The following is a 17,384-nucleotide window of genomic DNA, read 5'->3' on the forward strand; positions in this document are numbered from 1 at the left end:
TTGATTATATTTTACAATATTTACTTATAGATTATTTAGTCAGTGTTTGGCCATTGTAAAAATCTTTCCTCTCCCCGATTTACATTCTGACATTTATCATTAGTGCAACGTCCTGCCAGATAATCTCTGCGGAATGTTTGTTTACCGAGTTCTATGCTCAGGAGGTGATTATGCTTGCTTGGCAGTTAGAAACGGTAGTCATTTTCCACAATGCAACAAGGTTTACAGACAGCAATTTGTCATGGCCATGGTCCTGACATCACACTGTGGGAGGGGTTTCACCACAATAGCAGCCATACAGCGCCCCCTGATGATCGGTTTGAGAAAAGGTAAAGATTTCTCATGGGAAAGGGAGTATCAGCTACTGATTGGGATGAAGTACAATACTGGGCTAAAAGTTCCTCTATAAAGTGTACCTGAGGCAAAGCTAAAGACAAATACTGGATACTTAGCTAGATACAGATCCTGCAGAGGCTTCCCATGTCCTCGTGCTCCAACCTTTGCTGCGCAGAGCACTAGAGCATATCTGACAAGACAAACAGGATGAAAAGGTGCTCAAAGGATAATACAATGAATTAAAATCTATAAAATGAATAAGGTTTGAGGGTGGCTTACCTCAATGAAGAGAAATTCATATATAAAATGAATCATATTTATTAGCACTGGCAACGCGTTTCGTGGATCTCCGCCCACTTCCTCAGGCCAAATCAAGTACCCCGCTATGTTCAGAGCCAGAAATAGAGTGCCTTTTACAGGCACCTCAAACCTTATTTTATAGTTTTTAACACATTATCCTTTGGGCGCCTTTTCATCCTGTTTATGCATTTAATACCCCCCCCCCCCCCTTCTCAGGGTAGGGGATACCCTTGGAAGCAGTCTACAAATCCCTTGGACCCTTTTTTCCTTGAAAGGTGCGACCATTTCCAGCTGGTCAAGACCCCCGAGAGGAGTTGGGTTCGTTGATCTCCTCCTGTCTGCAGTGGTTGGTTGTCCCCATCGCAACCTCCATTTGTGAGTACCCTCCGTATACTATTTCTTATTTCATCTTTGGAGTGTGACGTACTCTTTATATCTGACACGAGCTTGTCAGATGTTAGGTGTCCACACTCCTCTTTATGCACAAGCACGGCTGTACAGCGCCTACAGCACATGCATTGCCGTTGCACGCAGGCACCATATAGCCACGCTCGTGCATGGTTGCGATCAGCCAGGGGGTCCCGGACAGCAGCAGTGGTCTCCAGGAGGACACTGGAATCCTGAGCATCCAGCGACTGACCTCTTCTTCGGTATCTATAATTTTTGTCTTGGGCTCAGGTTCTCTTTAAATGGCTTACTACTTCTTCCAGAAATCTGCTAGAAACATTTGGTGAAATGACAAGCATCCTATGAAACAGGATTTCACATTAAATGAGATACATTCAAAATGAGCTAATATTCTAGAGGCATGTTAGGGTTCAGGAATTTCTCAGTCCCTTTACAAGTGCTCTGGTTACAAACGAATGTCTAAGACAAGAAAGTCTAATTTTGACCTTTTCCCCATAAAATTGGAATTTTGCATCAACAGCTTGCATAGGATGGCAATTCAGCCAACAGGGCAGGTCGTTTTTCGGCAGGTGACAGGTATACTTCAGAGTTTGTATATTTTGCAGCTCTTGGATATGATTAAATGTGAAGAGAGGCAGATAAATGTGTTCCCTGTGCAAATAAACGAGTGTATATATCACTGATGGGCGGGACCTATTCCCCCATTTAGCAAAGCGTTTAACCGTAATTCGCAGTCTCGGCAAAAGTCTTCTTTGGTTATATAGTGGTAATCCTTCAGCAAAATGGCCACCGCAGAGTCATGTGACGTCTGACATCCTGGAAGGTTGTGATAGGATACTGTGCTGCTATGTTTACAAGTCTATATAGGAAGGTGATATATCTATATGTATATATTCTATAAATATGGGATATGAGCTGGACTCCTTTAAGGCAATAATAACATAAAAGGCACTTTGGTCGTAATAAAATATGGCTTCATATTCCCAGAGGAAACTTGTGCAGCCCCTGTAGTGAAAAGAACATGAGAGCTACCGTGTGCATCTCTGAGACAAGATGGCCGCTCCCATGTCAGTCCTTATCATGCAGGGACAAGATGGAGGATGCGAGGTCATCACTGCACACAACATGGCTGTTTTTAGGTCTTCTGTTACTGTGTGCAGACAAGATGGCCGTCGCTACGCCAATCCTTACCATGCAAGTATAAAATAAGCTCTCACAGACAGCAGACAAAAAGAAAAGAAAAAAAGCAACAGTGAATCCTTAAAGGCCAATCCTGATTGTCTCTAGCATGGCTCTTGTCCGGCTGCTAATGCAGAGCCTGGCGATCGTGGCAAAGCCAGCATCAGGTGGCGTCCCTCCTCAGATCATGCATGGGACAGGACTCTCCTCTGCTTCCTGATTGTCGCTGAAGGCACTGATCATACCAAAGTGTGTTTCTGTCCTGCGGGGGGCGCTCTAGGGTCAGGCCAGCAGACCCATCCGGCTGACTTTAGCAGAGAGGAATGTGTGTAAAAGGAAAACAACAGGTTTTGGACTCGTGTGGAGATTCAGAGCCTGGAAAAGAAAACAGAAGAGGAAAGTCGTATAAGTTAGGATCATTAGTGGTTTTCATCACCCCAACATGTGGTAGTATAATTAGAATAATGCAATAAAGAAAAGGATGACCGGCACTCTATGCTGGAATGGCAGGCTCTTGGAGGTTTTTTTTTTTAGTGATCACTCGCTGTGCCTCTGGCCAGAGAATCTACATGAAAAGAGAGATCCGGGCACCAGCTGAGTTGCAAAAAGGTTTCACAGTTTATTTCATCCCCACCAGACAGATACACACACACCAAGGCAACAGCTGTTTCGCAAGCACAAACGCTTGCTTCCACAGACGCCAGGGTCTCTGAGGAAACAAGCGCTTGTGCTTGCGAAACAGCTGTCAGGCCTTTGTCTTGGTCTGTGTATCTGTCTGTGATGGGGATGAAATAAACTGTGAAACCTTGAATAATTATAATAATCCTAACATTTGTATAGAGCAGGGGTGCCCAATAGGTCGATCGCGATCTACCGGTAGATCGCGACCGCCTGATCAGTAGATCGCGGCCTCTTGGCCGCGTCCCATTGAATTTAGCAGCCAGCAGCTGTAGAACGCAGTTTCTGCTGCTGCCCGCTGATCGCGAAGGAGGAGAGAGCCTGGCCAATCAGGGGAGCAGAGGCGCGCAGCCAATCAGGGGAGCAGAGGCGCGCAGCCAATCAGGGGAGCAGAGGCGCGCAGCCAATCAGGGGAGCAGAGGCGCACAGCCAATCAGGGGAGCAGAGGCGCACAGCCAATCAGGGGAGCAGAGGCGCACAGCCAATCAGGGGAGCAGAGGCGCACAGCCAATCAGGGGAGCAGAGGCGCACAGCCAATCAGGGGAGCAGAGGCGCACAGCCAATCAGGGGAGCAGAGGCGCACAGCCAATCAGGGGAGCAGAGGCGCGCAGCCAATCAGGGGAGCAGAGGCGCGCAGCCAATCAGGGGAGGAGAGGCGCGCAGCCATTCAGGGGAGCACAGCAACTCCATTCACGCTGCCCACCGGAGCCTCGGCTGAGGGAGTGAATACCTGGACGCCGCCGCAGGAAGAAACCGGCCTTATACCCAGGTAACCTATACTGAAGGGACCTATACCTGGCTAACCTATACTGAAGGGACCTATACCTGGCTAACCTATACTGAAGGGACCTATACCTGGCTAACCTATACTGAAGGAACCTATACCTGGCTAACCTATACTGAAGGGACCTATACCTGGCTAACCTATACTGAAGGGACCTATACCCGGCTAACCTATACTGAAGGGACCTATACGCAGCTAACCTATACTGAAGGGACCTATACGCAGCTAACCTATACTGAAGGGACCTATACCCAGCTAACCTATACTGAAGGGACCTATACCCAGCTAACCTATACTGAAGGGACCTATACCCAGCTAACCTATACTGAAGGGACCTATACCCAGCTAACCTATACTGAAGGGACCTACACCCAGCTAACCTATACTGAAGGGACCTACACCCAGCTAACCTATACTGAAGGGACCTATACCCTGCTAACCTATACTGAAGGGACCTATACCTGGCTAACCTATACTGAAGGGACCTATACCTGGCTAACCTATACTGAAGGGACCTATACCTGGCTAACCTATACTGAAGGGACCTATACCCAGCTAACCTATACTGAAGGGACCTATACCCAGCTAACCTATACTGAAGGGACCTATACCCTGCTAACCTATACTGAAGGGACCTATACCTGGCTAACCTATACTGAAGGGACCTATACCCAGCTAACCTATACTGAAGGGACCTATACCCAGGTAACCTATACTGAAGGGACCTATACCCGGCTAACCTATACTAAAGGGACCTATACCCGGCTAACCTATACTGAAGGGACCTATACCCAGGTAACCTATACTGAAGGGACCTATACCCAGGTAACCTATACTGAAGGGACCTATACCTGGCTAACCTATACTGAAGGGACCTATACCCAGCTAACCTATACTGAAGGGACCTATACCCGGCTAACCTATACTGAAGGGACCTATACCTGGCTAACCTATACTGAAGGGACCTATACCTAACTACATTTCCGGGGGGGGGGGGGGGGGGAATGGGTGCATTTGAAACATCGGTAGATCTCCTGGCCTCGGCGAATTTTAAAGTAGCTCGCGAGGCGAAAAAGTGTGGGCACCCCTGGTATAGAGCATTTCTGTTGTTGGATTCAAAGCTCTTAAGAGCTGCAGACACTAAGGGCGTGCTCAAGGGGCCTCCCTGCAGTGTTAGGGAGTCTTGTCCAAGGACTCCTTACTGAATAGGTACTGACCCCAGCCAGGATTCCTGGGGGAGCTGTTGAAGCTCTCCGCTCGGAAATAGCCGATCTCTGTCAGGTGCAGGAGACTTTCACCTGCGCAGTAGAGTGAACCAACAGAGATTGGCTATATCCGCCGAGCGGAGAGCCGATATACAGCGCCTGGGCTGGAGCCGGGAAGGTAAATATTTACATCCCCGCTTTTCAGAGGGGCACAGCGAGACCACCATGGGACACAGGAGGACGGGGGAAGCCTCGATCGGATCCGGAGGCTTCCCCCCACCCGAGGTGAGTACCCCCCAGGGGATTGTGTTTAGTTACAGAATATCTTTAAAAGGGAATCTGAAGTGAAAATAAACTTATGAAATAATGAATGGTATGTGTAGTACAGCTAAGAAACAGAACATTAAAGCGGTATAAAACCCAGACATAATATTCAATAAAAACCATGTTTTCCTACTTTTTATATGCCATACGATTATCATATTTGCTTTTGTGTACAAGTACCGTATATACTCGCATATAAGCCGACCCGCATATAAGCCGACCCCCCAACTTTTCCCTGAAAAAACTGGGAAAAATGATTGACCCCCATATAAGCCGGGGGTAGGAAATGCTGGATTGGTGCAGCCCCCCAGTGTGTCCCAGTATAGCTAGTATAGTGCCCAGTATAGGTAGGTAGTGTCCAGTATAGCTAGTAAAGTGCCCAGTATAGCCAGTATAGTGCCCAGTATGGGTAGGTAGTGCCTCAGTTTAGCTAATATAGTGCCCAGTTTAGCTAGTATAGTGCCCAGTTTAGCCAGTATAGTGCCCAGTTTAGCCAGTGTAGTGCCCCAGTATGGCTAGTAAAGTGCCCAGTTTAGCTAGTATAGTGCCCAGTTTAGCCAGTATAGTGCCCAGTTTAGCTAGTATAGTGCCCAGTTTAGCCAGTATAGTGCCCAGTTTAGCCAGTGTAGTGCCCCAGTATGGCTAGTAAAGTGCCCAGTTTAGCTAGTATAGTGCCCAGTTTAGCTAGTATAGTGCCCAGTTTAGCCAGTATAGTGCCCAGTTTAGCCAGTATAGTGCCCAGGTTAACCAGTATAGTGCCCAGGTTAACCAGTATAGTGCCCAGTTTAGCCAGTATAGTGCCCAGTTTAGCTAGTATAGTGCCCAGTTTAGCCAGTATAGTGCCCAGTTTAGCCAGTATAGTGCCCAGCATAGGTAGGTAGTACTCCCGCCCCCACCCCCCGCTCCCCCCGCTGCTATTACCTGCAGGCAGCGGCCGCTTCCTAATCCGCGTTCCCCTTCTGTAACTTTGCAGCGTGTATGACAGCAGCGCGCCCGGCGCTGCTGCTGTGACGATGCAGAGTGCAGGAAAGAGCGCGGCTCCCTATAGCGGCGATCTGTATCGCCGTTACCAAGGGAACCGCTCTTTCCTGCACTCTGCATCGTCACAGCAGCAGCGCCGGGCGCGCTGCTGTGATACACGCTGCAAAGTTTCAGAAGAGGAACGCGGATTAGGAAGCGGCCGCTGCCTGCAGGTAATAGCAGCGGGGGGAGCGGGGAGGGGGGGGGGAGCGGGGCGCGGAACACCCACCACTAACCACTATACCACCAGGGAAGACTCGCATACAAGCCGACCCCCCAACTTTTGACCCCCTTTTTGGGGGTCAAAAATTCGGCTTGTATGCGAGTATATACGGTATTCTTATTCATTTAGGAATTATACATTCCCAAAGTACACTTTTTTTTTCTCTGAGAGCTGACTTTGCATTTTGTTTATAACTGCTTTATTCATGTTCATGTCAACATAAGCAGAAATGCTTTCTGATTGTCTGACTTTGTTAAAGAGAACCCGGGTGGGTTCTAAGAACGCTATCAGCACACAGAGGCTGGGTCTGCATATACTGCCCCGACTCTATTGTTATACTGCTGCCCCCCCCCCCCCCCCCGCATTCTGCTTGCCCCTCGTAAATCAAACGCCAAGCTAGCGACACGCAGCCGGCTGTTTACCTTTGGAAGTGTCAGTCTCACCGCTCCCCCGCCTCCTCTATAGCGCCACTCCCCGCCAGTATCCCTTCCCTCCTTTCAGCGGGTAAAGAAGGGACGCAGGCAGGAAACCGGCGCTATGGAGGAGGCGGGGGTGCGGCAGAGAATAGGGCTTGAAACACCCAGAGGTACAGACTAACCAGCAAGCTCATGGTGAACCAGAACTCATTATGTAAGGGGCTACATTGGTCCTAAAAGCCCCCCTTAGTAAAATGCTATGGAAAACAAAAGTTTGCTTTAAGGGAAACTGAAGTGAGAAGACTATGGAGGCTGCCATGTTTATTTCCTTTTAAACAATACCAGTTGCCTGGCAGCCCTGCTGGTCTATTTGGCTGCAGTAGTGTCTGAATCACACCAGAAACAAGCATGCAGCTAATCTATCAGATCTGACAATGTCAGAAACACCTGATCTGCTGCATTCTTGTTCAGGGTCCATGGCTGAAAGTATTAGAGGCAGAGGGTCAGCAGGATAGCCAGGCAACTGGTATTGCTTAAAAGGAAATAAACATGGCAGCCTCCGTATACCTCTCTCTTCAGTTGTCCTTTAAAACAAAGAATTGCGATAATTCAGGTTGGAGTGAGCTCCGAGATCTCGCCCACAGTGCATCACTGCTGAATATGCAAATCAGCCATTGCTGCCCTTAGAAGCTAAACACACCTCCAGATCCGCTTTGAATGCTGTTGCTGTTCTAGCAAAAAAAAAAAAAAAAAAAAAAAAAGAAAAATGCTGGTTGTACAGAATATGCTGTAAATCTTTTAGAGCAAAGAAGAAATGCTGGGTTTCATTCCGCTTTAATAGCAAAGGAACAAGTCATATTGTTTCCAGTACAGGAAGAGTTAAGTAACTTCAGTTATCTATGCAAAAAAAACTTCTCAGAGCTCCACGGCCTAATTGGTCTCTGATTTCTGCAGAATTACACAAAGAAACAGAGACAGACAGCTGCAGATAAGGTTCAGTGAGAAGAGAAGTTCAAAGGATCATTAGCTATGTAATCCACACTCTGTATTTTAAAACTATAAGACAGAGCAAACTGCAAATATGACACAATGCTATAAAAAACAAAAAGAAAAAAAACCTGCTGTAACTGAAAAATAAAAATATGAGACCAATTTCTTTGCTACTAATGTTCTATTCCTTATCTGTACTACACATACAATTCATTGTATCATAAGTTTTTTCCGCTTCAGTGTCACTTTAAATTTCAAGTTAGTAGCCATATGATCTAGGTCCCCTGGTTAGCTGCTGAACTGTACATGCAGCCTCGGTTCCTTGTGAAAGGTCTTCAGTTCAAGCCACACGTCATGCTGTGCAGTTCAGTAAGGCTCGGTTCAAGAAAAAAAAAAAAAACCCATGTCTGTCACGAAAGAGCCGTGAGAAAAGAGAATGCAATTGCAATCGGTTTTCTGCACCGATTGTCGTTGACGTGCCAGATCAAAATTGGATGTGTAGGGCCTCGCAGACTTCGGCCTTGGGCGTCTTAGTTTGGGAATATGGCCATCTCAGCTGCTAGCAGTACTCTTTTCATGAAGTCCCTTTTGTATCTGACTGACACTTAGGTGTGAAGGCTTCCCAGCAGTAAGCCCAAATAGCAAAGTGTTGCTGCCTTCCTGTAAGGACAGGATAAACCCAGCAGGAGATCAGACTCCTCAACTCCTCCACCGAGGCAGAGGGAAAATAAATGCTCTGTATGATTTTAGTGTGTCTGAGGAATACCGTGCCCAGGACAGCTATGAAGATTATATCATTCTTCTGGTCCGGATCTGGTGAATATTTTAATATTAAATTGGTGACATTCCCAGAACCCGAGGTATGCAGCTGCTTCGTGCCAGAACATGTGACCCTCATCACGTTTGGTGTCATATGAACTGTCATATTCTGAGGAATATAAATCTGTAGTTGTTATGTGGGTGTGGGAAGCGTAAGCGGAGATATGAAAAAAATGTCATATTTGGTGGCCACAAGAAACCCACCCAGAAGACTAACCGCACCCTGCCCAACCCCTGGGCTGATCCTGAGACACCACCAAAAAATGTGGGTCATTCAAAAGACCTTGACAGGGACTCCTGCCCCAGTCCTCCAAATTCCATTGTTATGACAGCCTGTTGCTAGCCAGAGGACCATGTGGCTGGCGGCCATTTCCCTAAACTGAAACAAAGGATTAGCAGTCTTTGTATTAGAGGTGCCCCAAAGTGGTAGCTGTATTGTACTCCAATCGTCACAAAGCAGCCACTGCAAGGCGTATCCTTGACACCACAAGCAAAGTATAGCAGTTACGTCAGCAGCGCTATGCGATAATCATCAAGTTGCTACCATATAGCTCTTCCACCACCAGATATCCCATACAGGTACAATGTATACCTGGATGTACCTACCACTCAGTGCACAGAAATATAATAGAAAAGAGAATCTCTCCGTGGAATATTCAAGAAGACACTTATTTGAGCATAAAAATTCCAAATGTGCAGTTAAAACCCTCATATTCAGAGGGCCCTACTCCAGTAGGAACCCCCTCGGCAAATACACTTCCCACTCAGTGTGGTACTAAACCAAGTTATTTGCGATCAGACGTGCAGTAATGCCCGCCCTCATCCCTGAAACAAAGGATTGTTCCATGTGCTCAGACTTCAAAGGTCATTTTCTTATGAACCTAAGCATTCGTTTATTTCTTCCCTTACTTTTATTTTTATACTGTGCTACTATTGTCTCTATAATTGTTGATTTTAATGATTTTCTGTATATATTACTTATATTGCATTTATAATAAAAGACTTCTAAAAGTAATTTATCTTTTGGCTACCCTTACTATTCAGCCACACACGGAAAGAATCCTAGCCTTCTGAAGGTTAGCTACTGAGAATTGCTATTAGTCAGAACAGGGTGTGTTTTAACCGTTTTATTTCCAGGTATTAGTATCAGGCAGATTGGGCTTCTCTTCCCATCAAAAAGAGATGGTGGCAGCCTAGTATTTTGTGTTATAGTTTGCTCGCCTCCTTCTGGTCTGTCTGCAGCCTAATTCCAGCGATTTCCACGCACCGATTGAGTCCATGAGATTGCATGGTCTGTGTGCTGAAACAGATTGGAAGGCATTGTGCGGTCCAGCCACTAGGAGGAGTGCGACAATGTTGTTACGTTTTACGTTTTCTACACCTCCACTTAACGCAGAAAGCGCATCCTATTATTAAAAACGGGAACCGAGCTCAAGTGTAACAGGACACACCCAGCCACATTCAGTCTATGATGGTTTGTGTTGCCACCTCTCACTGTAGGATGAACATTTGAGCTGCAGTTTACAAAAAAGTGGGGAACAGTAACCAAAATGACCTCTTCTCCTCCCACTGTAACAAAACATTACAATTCGTAAGCCATGACTAGGAATAGACATGTTAATTATTCCAGCTTACAAGCAAATCTAATGGAAATGGTTTCAGCTGAGAATTTTGCGAACCAAATGCTTTTCTTGCAGATTTGGATTTCCCCAGTTCCAATGAATACAATCTGTGTTAAGTCTGCATGCAAACTGAAATTGTTTGCATCTCATAGACCATCTATTTCCTCATCCAGCTCCTGACTGAACCATCATTTCCCTGCCCTCTAGGAAGGCCCAATATACATTTCAGTAACCAGAGCTTCTTCTCAGAGCAGGTAAACTCCACCCACATCCAGGTAGCAGATAGTGGACACTTTATACACTCCCCCAGAACAGTGGGCGTGGCTCTGGCTATTCCCGTGTGAGCATACAGGAGGATTAATTGTTGAAAGCCTGTGATATAGCCACTTGTGTAGCCCGAAGGGGGGAGAGACAGTGGGATAGGTTGCAGTCTATGGATCATCTGATCATGTGACCATAACTTCTAACCTAATATAAAGGTATGGTGCATTTTAGCTCCTCTGTGGGCATTGCTACCAGTGTCTGCAAATGATGGCGATCACTCTGAGAAGTTTCCATCGAACCATCAGCTAGGGTCAATAGGATACAAATACTTCTGGCTTCTATGCAAATTTTATGCCGCTTGAAATTGAGCCAATCATAAAAAAGGGAGGGGGGCATGCATTTGCTGGACCCAATTTCAGGCTGCATGCAAGCTGGCATTACTTGTATCTGATGTGGTTGGCGGTCGGAGCATGTTGGATTTAACCTTTAGGGGTAGGAGGTACTGTACATTAGGGAGCTTAGATGTCAGGAAGGGGGATTTATGTTGTTAGGTATAAGGACTCAATTCTACATTAGGAAAAGCAGGTTACATGCCAGAGTGGGAATTAGTTGAAGTTAGTAATTAAAGTGACCCAGAGATTACGAATTACAAGTTTCTTACTTACCCGAGGATTCCTCCAGCCCCATAAGCATGGATGAGCCCCTCGCCATTCTCCCGTTGCCCTCCGTTCAGCGGTAATCGGCCCTGGTAACTGGCTCAGTCAGCTCCAGTCTGAGTCAGCCGGGGTTTACTTGCATGCGCAAAAGACCCCGGCTGACGTCACTGGGCTGACCACGGGAGCTGATTACTGCTAAACTGAGGACCGCGGGAGGATGGCGAGGGACTCATCCATGCTTATGGGGCTGGAGGAAGCCCCAGGTAAGTAAAAAACAAAAAACACTTTGTAATTCGTGATCTCTGGTACACTTTAAGAAGAGCATTGTTTAGGAATAACAGACTGACAGTGCAAAGCACAGATCCCCAAAACTCACCAGCTCTCCCTCCGGACCCCCGAAATCCAGGTACAGATGTTTGCTTCCATCATCAGCCGACATCCTCAGCTTTTCAAATGGATACCTGTGAATGACGGGACCAGAGGGACCTCCCCGGCACAGAGTAAACCCAGAGTCATAGTGGATGGAGAGACAGACGGCTTCCTCCCGCAGGATGCAATCTATGAACAGACAAGAGGCAGGTTACACCACAACATTATGTATTAGTAAAGCTTCATATCATAAACAGAGACTTGTTACTTATGGAACCACAAGTGGAAGGGAAATCATACAGCAACCTGAATTCATTACAGCCCACCTGAAGTGAGAGGGATATGGAGGCTGCCACCTTTATTTCCTTTTAAACAATGCAGATGTCCTGGCTGCCCTGCTGATCCTCTGCCTTGATACTTTTGGCCAAAGACCCCGAACAAGCATGCAGCAGGTGTTTGATTTAAAGGACAACTGTAGTGAGAGGTATATGGAGGCTGCCATATTTATTTTCTTTTAACCAATACCAGTTACCTGGCAGCGCTGCTGCCTCTAATACTTTAACCAAAGACCCTGAACAAGCATGCAGGAGATCAGGCGTTTGACATTTTTGTCAAATCTGACAAGATTAGCTGCATGCTTGTTTCTGGTGTGATTCAGAGACACATCTACAGCCAAATAGAGCAGCTGGGCTGCCAGGCAACTGGTATTGCTTAAAAGGAAATCAATATGGCAGCCTCCATATGCCTTTCACTACAGTTGTCCTTTAAAGGGAACCTAAACTGAGAGGGATATAGAAGTTTTCTTTTAAACAATACCAGTTGCCTGGCAGTCCTGCTGATCTCTTTAGCTGCAATAGTGGCTGAATCACAGCCCTGAAACAAGCATGCAGCTAATCCAGTCTGACTTCAGTCAGAGCACCTGATCTGCATGCTTGTTCAGGGGCTGTGGCTGAAAGTATTAGAGACACAGGATCAGCAGGAGAAATCCATAGCCTTCTCAGTTTAGGTTCCCTTTAAAAAGAACCCGAGGTGGGTTCTAAGAATTCAATTAGCATACAGAGGCTGGTTCTGCATATGATGCCCAGCCTCTGTTGCTATACTGTTCTCCCCAGTCTCCCCCCGCGCTCGGCTATGCCTCATAAATCAATCGGCGTGCTGGCGACGGCTGTTTACATGTGAAATGTCAGTCTGCTGCTCCCCAGCCTCCTCCATAGCGCCAATCCCCGCCCACATTCCTCCCCCCCCCTCCCCGCTGATTGGAGGAAAGGGACACGGGCAGGGACCAGCACTACGGAGGAGGCGGGGGAGTGGCAGACTGACACTGCACATGTAAACAGAGGGCTGGTGACACGCTGCATGTCGCCAGCACAGCAATTTATTTATGGGGGACTGCAGAGCGCAGGGGGGAGACTGGGGGAAACAGTATAGCAACAGAGGCCGGTCATTGTATGCAGAACCAGCCTCTGTATGCGAATTGGATTCTTAGAACCTACCTCGGGTTCACTTTAAGTTTGACTGCATTTGCCGCATGCTTATTGCAGGTGTTTGATTCAGACACTATAGATGCAGGAAATAAATATGGCAGCCTCCATATCCCTCTCAGTTCAGTTGTCCTTTAAATACGTCTTGACTCTAAAAATTTTCATTTGAAATTTTCAGTAGAGACAGGCAGCTTTTTGTTTTTCTACTAGTACAGCGAGCCAGAAACACGTCATGAGTGGGGATCAGCGAGGACAAAACTGCACAACCGGCCTGACATGTACAGGAGGAGCGGGCTGCGGCATAAGGGTCAACATACCCATGTCTCCGCCTCTTGCAACTGCAATGTACGCCGCACTCCCATCTTTCCATCACATCCGTCTTCACAGCTGGAAGTCAGGATGGTAGATTGCCACAGAGAGAGGCAGCAACATGGGTAAGTTAACCAGGTCTGTGGAGTCGGTACAAAAATCATCAGTTTATGAAACCACCTACTCCAGCTCCGACCCAAAATGGCTTCGACTTCTACTCTTCGACAGACTCGTTAGTCAAAAAAAAAAAAAAAAAAAAAAAAAAAAAAGTTACCAGGGCTGTGGATTTGGTACAAAAATCATCAGATTCCGACTCCTCAGTTTGTGAAACCACCGACTCCAACTCCGACACCAGGTACCCCAATGTGCTCCGCCTCCTCTTAATACAAAGCCCTGTGTGTGATTATGCAGGCCTGGGCACACAGACCACTGTTCCTTGTGTGCATCACTGGACAACAGGAAATGTGCAAATACATCAGTATACATTAGTGTGCACTTCAGACTGTTGGTACAGGTGTGTGGAACATATAAAAGGTATGTGTGAATGACACAGGAAATATATGCATAAGCGCACTGGTGTACACAGACTGCAGGTATGTGGCACATGAGAGAGGTATGTGTCAGTGCATCCTTAAACACATCAGATCACCAATATGTCTGTGCAACACATGAGATGTGTATATGTCAGAACTCCCATGTATATAACAGACTGCTGGTAACCCTGTGTACAGGAAAAGAGGTGGGTATCTGCTAGTCCAGGGGTCAGGAACCTTTTTGGCTGAGAGAGCCATATACGCCACATTTTAAAATGTATTTCCGTGAGAGCCATACCATATGTTCCTGTTGCCATGGTGATGTGTATACAGTTGATCCTCTGGGCAGCGGAAGTGTCAGACATCTTCAGCTTCTCTTGGGTTTCAGCAACATCAGCAATTTCCCAAAGAGCCAGACAGGAGAAATACCAACTAAGGCCTAGTGCACACCAGAGCGGTTCTGCTGCGTTTTGCAAACCACTTGCAGGTGCGGATCCGCTAGGGTAATGTATTTCAATGGGCTGGTGCACACCAGAGCGGGAGGCGTTTTGCAGAAACGCATACTCCCGGGCTGCTGCAGATTTTGGATTGCGGATGCGTTTCTGCCTCAATGTTAAGTATAGGAAAAACGCAAACAGCTCTGAAAAACGGCACTTCAGAGCGGTTTGCCAGGCGTTTTTTGTTACAGTAGCTGTTCAGTAACAGCTTTACTGTAACAATACATGAAATCTACTACACCAAAAACGCTTCACAAAACCGCAAAATGCTAGCTGAAACGCTACAGAAAATGAAGAAAAAGCGTTTCAAAATCTGCTAGCATTTTGCGGATCTGCTAGCGTTTTTTGGTGTGCACCAGGCCTAACAGCTTGTACAATTAGCTAGCTGACTTGGGGGTCGATTCACTTTGTAGGAAGAGATCCCCGCACTTTGGCCCTATAGGCTGCCTGTCAAGTGACAGGCAGCCTGTTGGGCCAAAGTGCGGGGATCTTGTCCTACAAAGTCACTGGACCTGACCAGATTCAGAGAAATGTAGCGGCCGTTAGTTTTGCTCGAGTAAATAGTGCATGCTACAGCTGTAGCATGCACTACTTTGAAATTTTACTCGTGCTACCACACTAAGCTGTGCTGCTTGAGCAGTGTAGCTTAAGGAATCAACCCCTACTGATTTGTCTGTGGGCCACATGTAGCCATCAAAAGAGCCCCATCTGTTTCCCGAGCCCTAGGTTCCCTACCCCTGTGCTAGTCTGTCCATATGCACATCACACTGCTGGTACATCTGTATGTGGCACATGCATTTAGTATAGGAGTGTAGCCATTTACACAGACTACTGGGACTTCTGTGCAGCACTGGAAGGATTCTCCGCACAGCACCATGGAAGGGATCTGAAAGGGATGTAAGGAATAATACAATCTCCAGATACAAGAATTACTTACTGATGGTCACCTCCCGTGTGAGCTCTGCTGCAGCATGGCATCCCTGGACCAGCGCCCGGGTCCACGCCGAGAGGTCTCTCTGATTCTCTACACGGAAGACACGTATGTCGATACCCTGAGGACATCCTGTGCGAGTGGCAAATGTTAGATGAGGCTCCAGAGAGGGGGAATTGTGACCAGGACCTGAGTGCACCAACCTAGAGTGAGAATATGAAGGCCAGTCAGACCTCAGGCACACACAAGCCAAACACAATGCTGTTACTGGAGAGACACCTTACAGAGAACAATATTGCTTTATTAGGAGTTATTTTTACACGTGTCCTGAAATCAGAACGCCATTAAAATAATACACATTGTGTACCCTATTATTAATAATAAGGTAAATGGCATACATTCTGCAAATACAACTGGCCAACAGCTTTAACCCAAGTTCATATTTACCATAAGCTGCTTTAGGTTTTCCCAACCGGTTTTTTCTGTTGATGTAGTTTAACTATGATCCTGTCTTAAGGTAGTCACACACCACACAATTTTTAAATATCTGTTTAATTTAAGAATTTAAATCGATTTTTCTGACTGATTGTAACATTTCAAAAATATGACCAATGTAACACACACATTCAATTCTTCCCCAATTATGATAAAAATGATTGGAAACTGACAAAATTGCTACGGTGTGTATATTAATAAATTGACAAACACACACCATACAATCTTTAGAAGGATTGAAGAAAAATAGCTGGCATTTCGGATCGATAAAAATCGAAGAATACGGGAAATCCGATCAGATTTTTCAGTCGAATGAAAAAATAAATAAAAAATAAAAAAAGCTTTCGATTTTTTCAGGAGATCTGATCGTTTATCGAATTGCTGTAAAATCGGATCATTTTATTGTATCGTGTGTGGCCACCTTGACACACACACCATACAATCTTTAGAAAGATTGATGAAAAATATCTGGCATTCCAGATTGATAAAAACTCGAAGAAAACGAGAAATTCAATTGGATTTTTCAGTTGAATGAAAAAAAAGCTTTCGATTTTTAATCGGGAGATTTGATTGATTTTATCGAATTGCTGTAAAATTTAGCTTTCAAACGATTTTATTAAATTTTCGAAGGAAAGGTTAGAACAAACAAGCAAAATGTTGGAGATATACAATATAGAGAGTGCGTACATATATCTTATTCAGAGATGCATTGTATACAGCTGCGTTAATCTCCTGAGGTTAATATTGGTAAAGGTAAGTTCGACAATGAGAGTAGCCGCCGTAGCGACTAAAGTACACATAAAAGTCAAGTGGGGGATGGCAGCGGCAAGGCATCAAGTACCAGCTCCCTTCAGAGTCCAAGCATATTGCCAAGTACACATTTTGCAAAGCTCCGTCTGCAGAGGTGACGAATCGTTAGCTAAAGGACTACAGGTGCGAATTGCTGTAAAATTTATTGTATCGTGTGTGTGGCCACCTTTAGAATGACCAAAAAAATGTGGTTTGTATTTTTGAACTATAAAACGGACATGGGGGTTGATTCATCAAGCAGCGCAGCTTAAAAGGACCTTAAACTGAGAAGGATATGGATTTTTCCTTTAAAATTATACCAGTTGCCTGACTCTCCTGCTGATCCTGTGTGTCTAATACAGTTAGCCACAACCCCTGAACAAGCATGCAGATCAGGTGCTCTGACTGAAGTCTGACTGGATTAGCTGCATGCTTGTTTCAGGTGTGCGATTCAGCCACTACTGCAGCCAAAGAGATCAGCAGGACTGCCAGGCAACTGGTATTGTTTAAAAGGAAACATCCATATCCCTCTCAGTTTAGGTTCCCTTTAATAAGAGGAGCGCGAGCTCGGTGCACACTATGCTGTGATAGTGCAGTGCAGCGTGCGCTGGTAACTTACGCGGGCTCCCTTTAACTACCGGCCGTTCCACTCCGGGGGAGCACCGGGAGGATCCGTGGCTTTCTAGGACGTGATCTCAGCACTTTAATTGGCCCAATCGGCTGCCTGCCGGGGTTTAGGGCGGGTTCACTGGAGCA

General features: G+C 46.1%; 1 protein-coding gene across 1 annotated transcript in view; it reads right to left on the reverse strand.

The window, feature by feature from the left end:
• The window catches only part of SNTB2 (syntrophin beta 2), a 43,620-nt gene continuing 26,236 nt past the window's right edge, over nucleotides 1-17,384 (reverse strand). The window contains exons 5-7 of the mRNA XM_068261394.1: nucleotides 15,351-15,547; nucleotides 11,601-11,782; nucleotides 1-2,598 (exon numbers count right to left, since the gene is read on the reverse strand). Of these exons, the coding sequence (XP_068117495.1) occupies nucleotides 2,506-2,598; nucleotides 11,601-11,782; nucleotides 15,351-15,547 (472 nt within the window). The 3' untranslated portion in view covers nucleotides 1-2,505. The remainder of the gene's footprint in view (nucleotides 2,599-11,600; nucleotides 11,783-15,350; nucleotides 15,548-17,384) is intronic.

This window comes from Hyperolius riggenbachi, chromosome 11 (genome assembly GCF_040937935.1).
Source record: "Hyperolius riggenbachi isolate aHypRig1 chromosome 11, aHypRig1.pri, whole genome shotgun sequence".
Lineage (NCBI taxonomy): Eukaryota > Metazoa > Chordata > Amphibia > Anura > Hyperoliidae > Hyperolius > Hyperolius riggenbachi.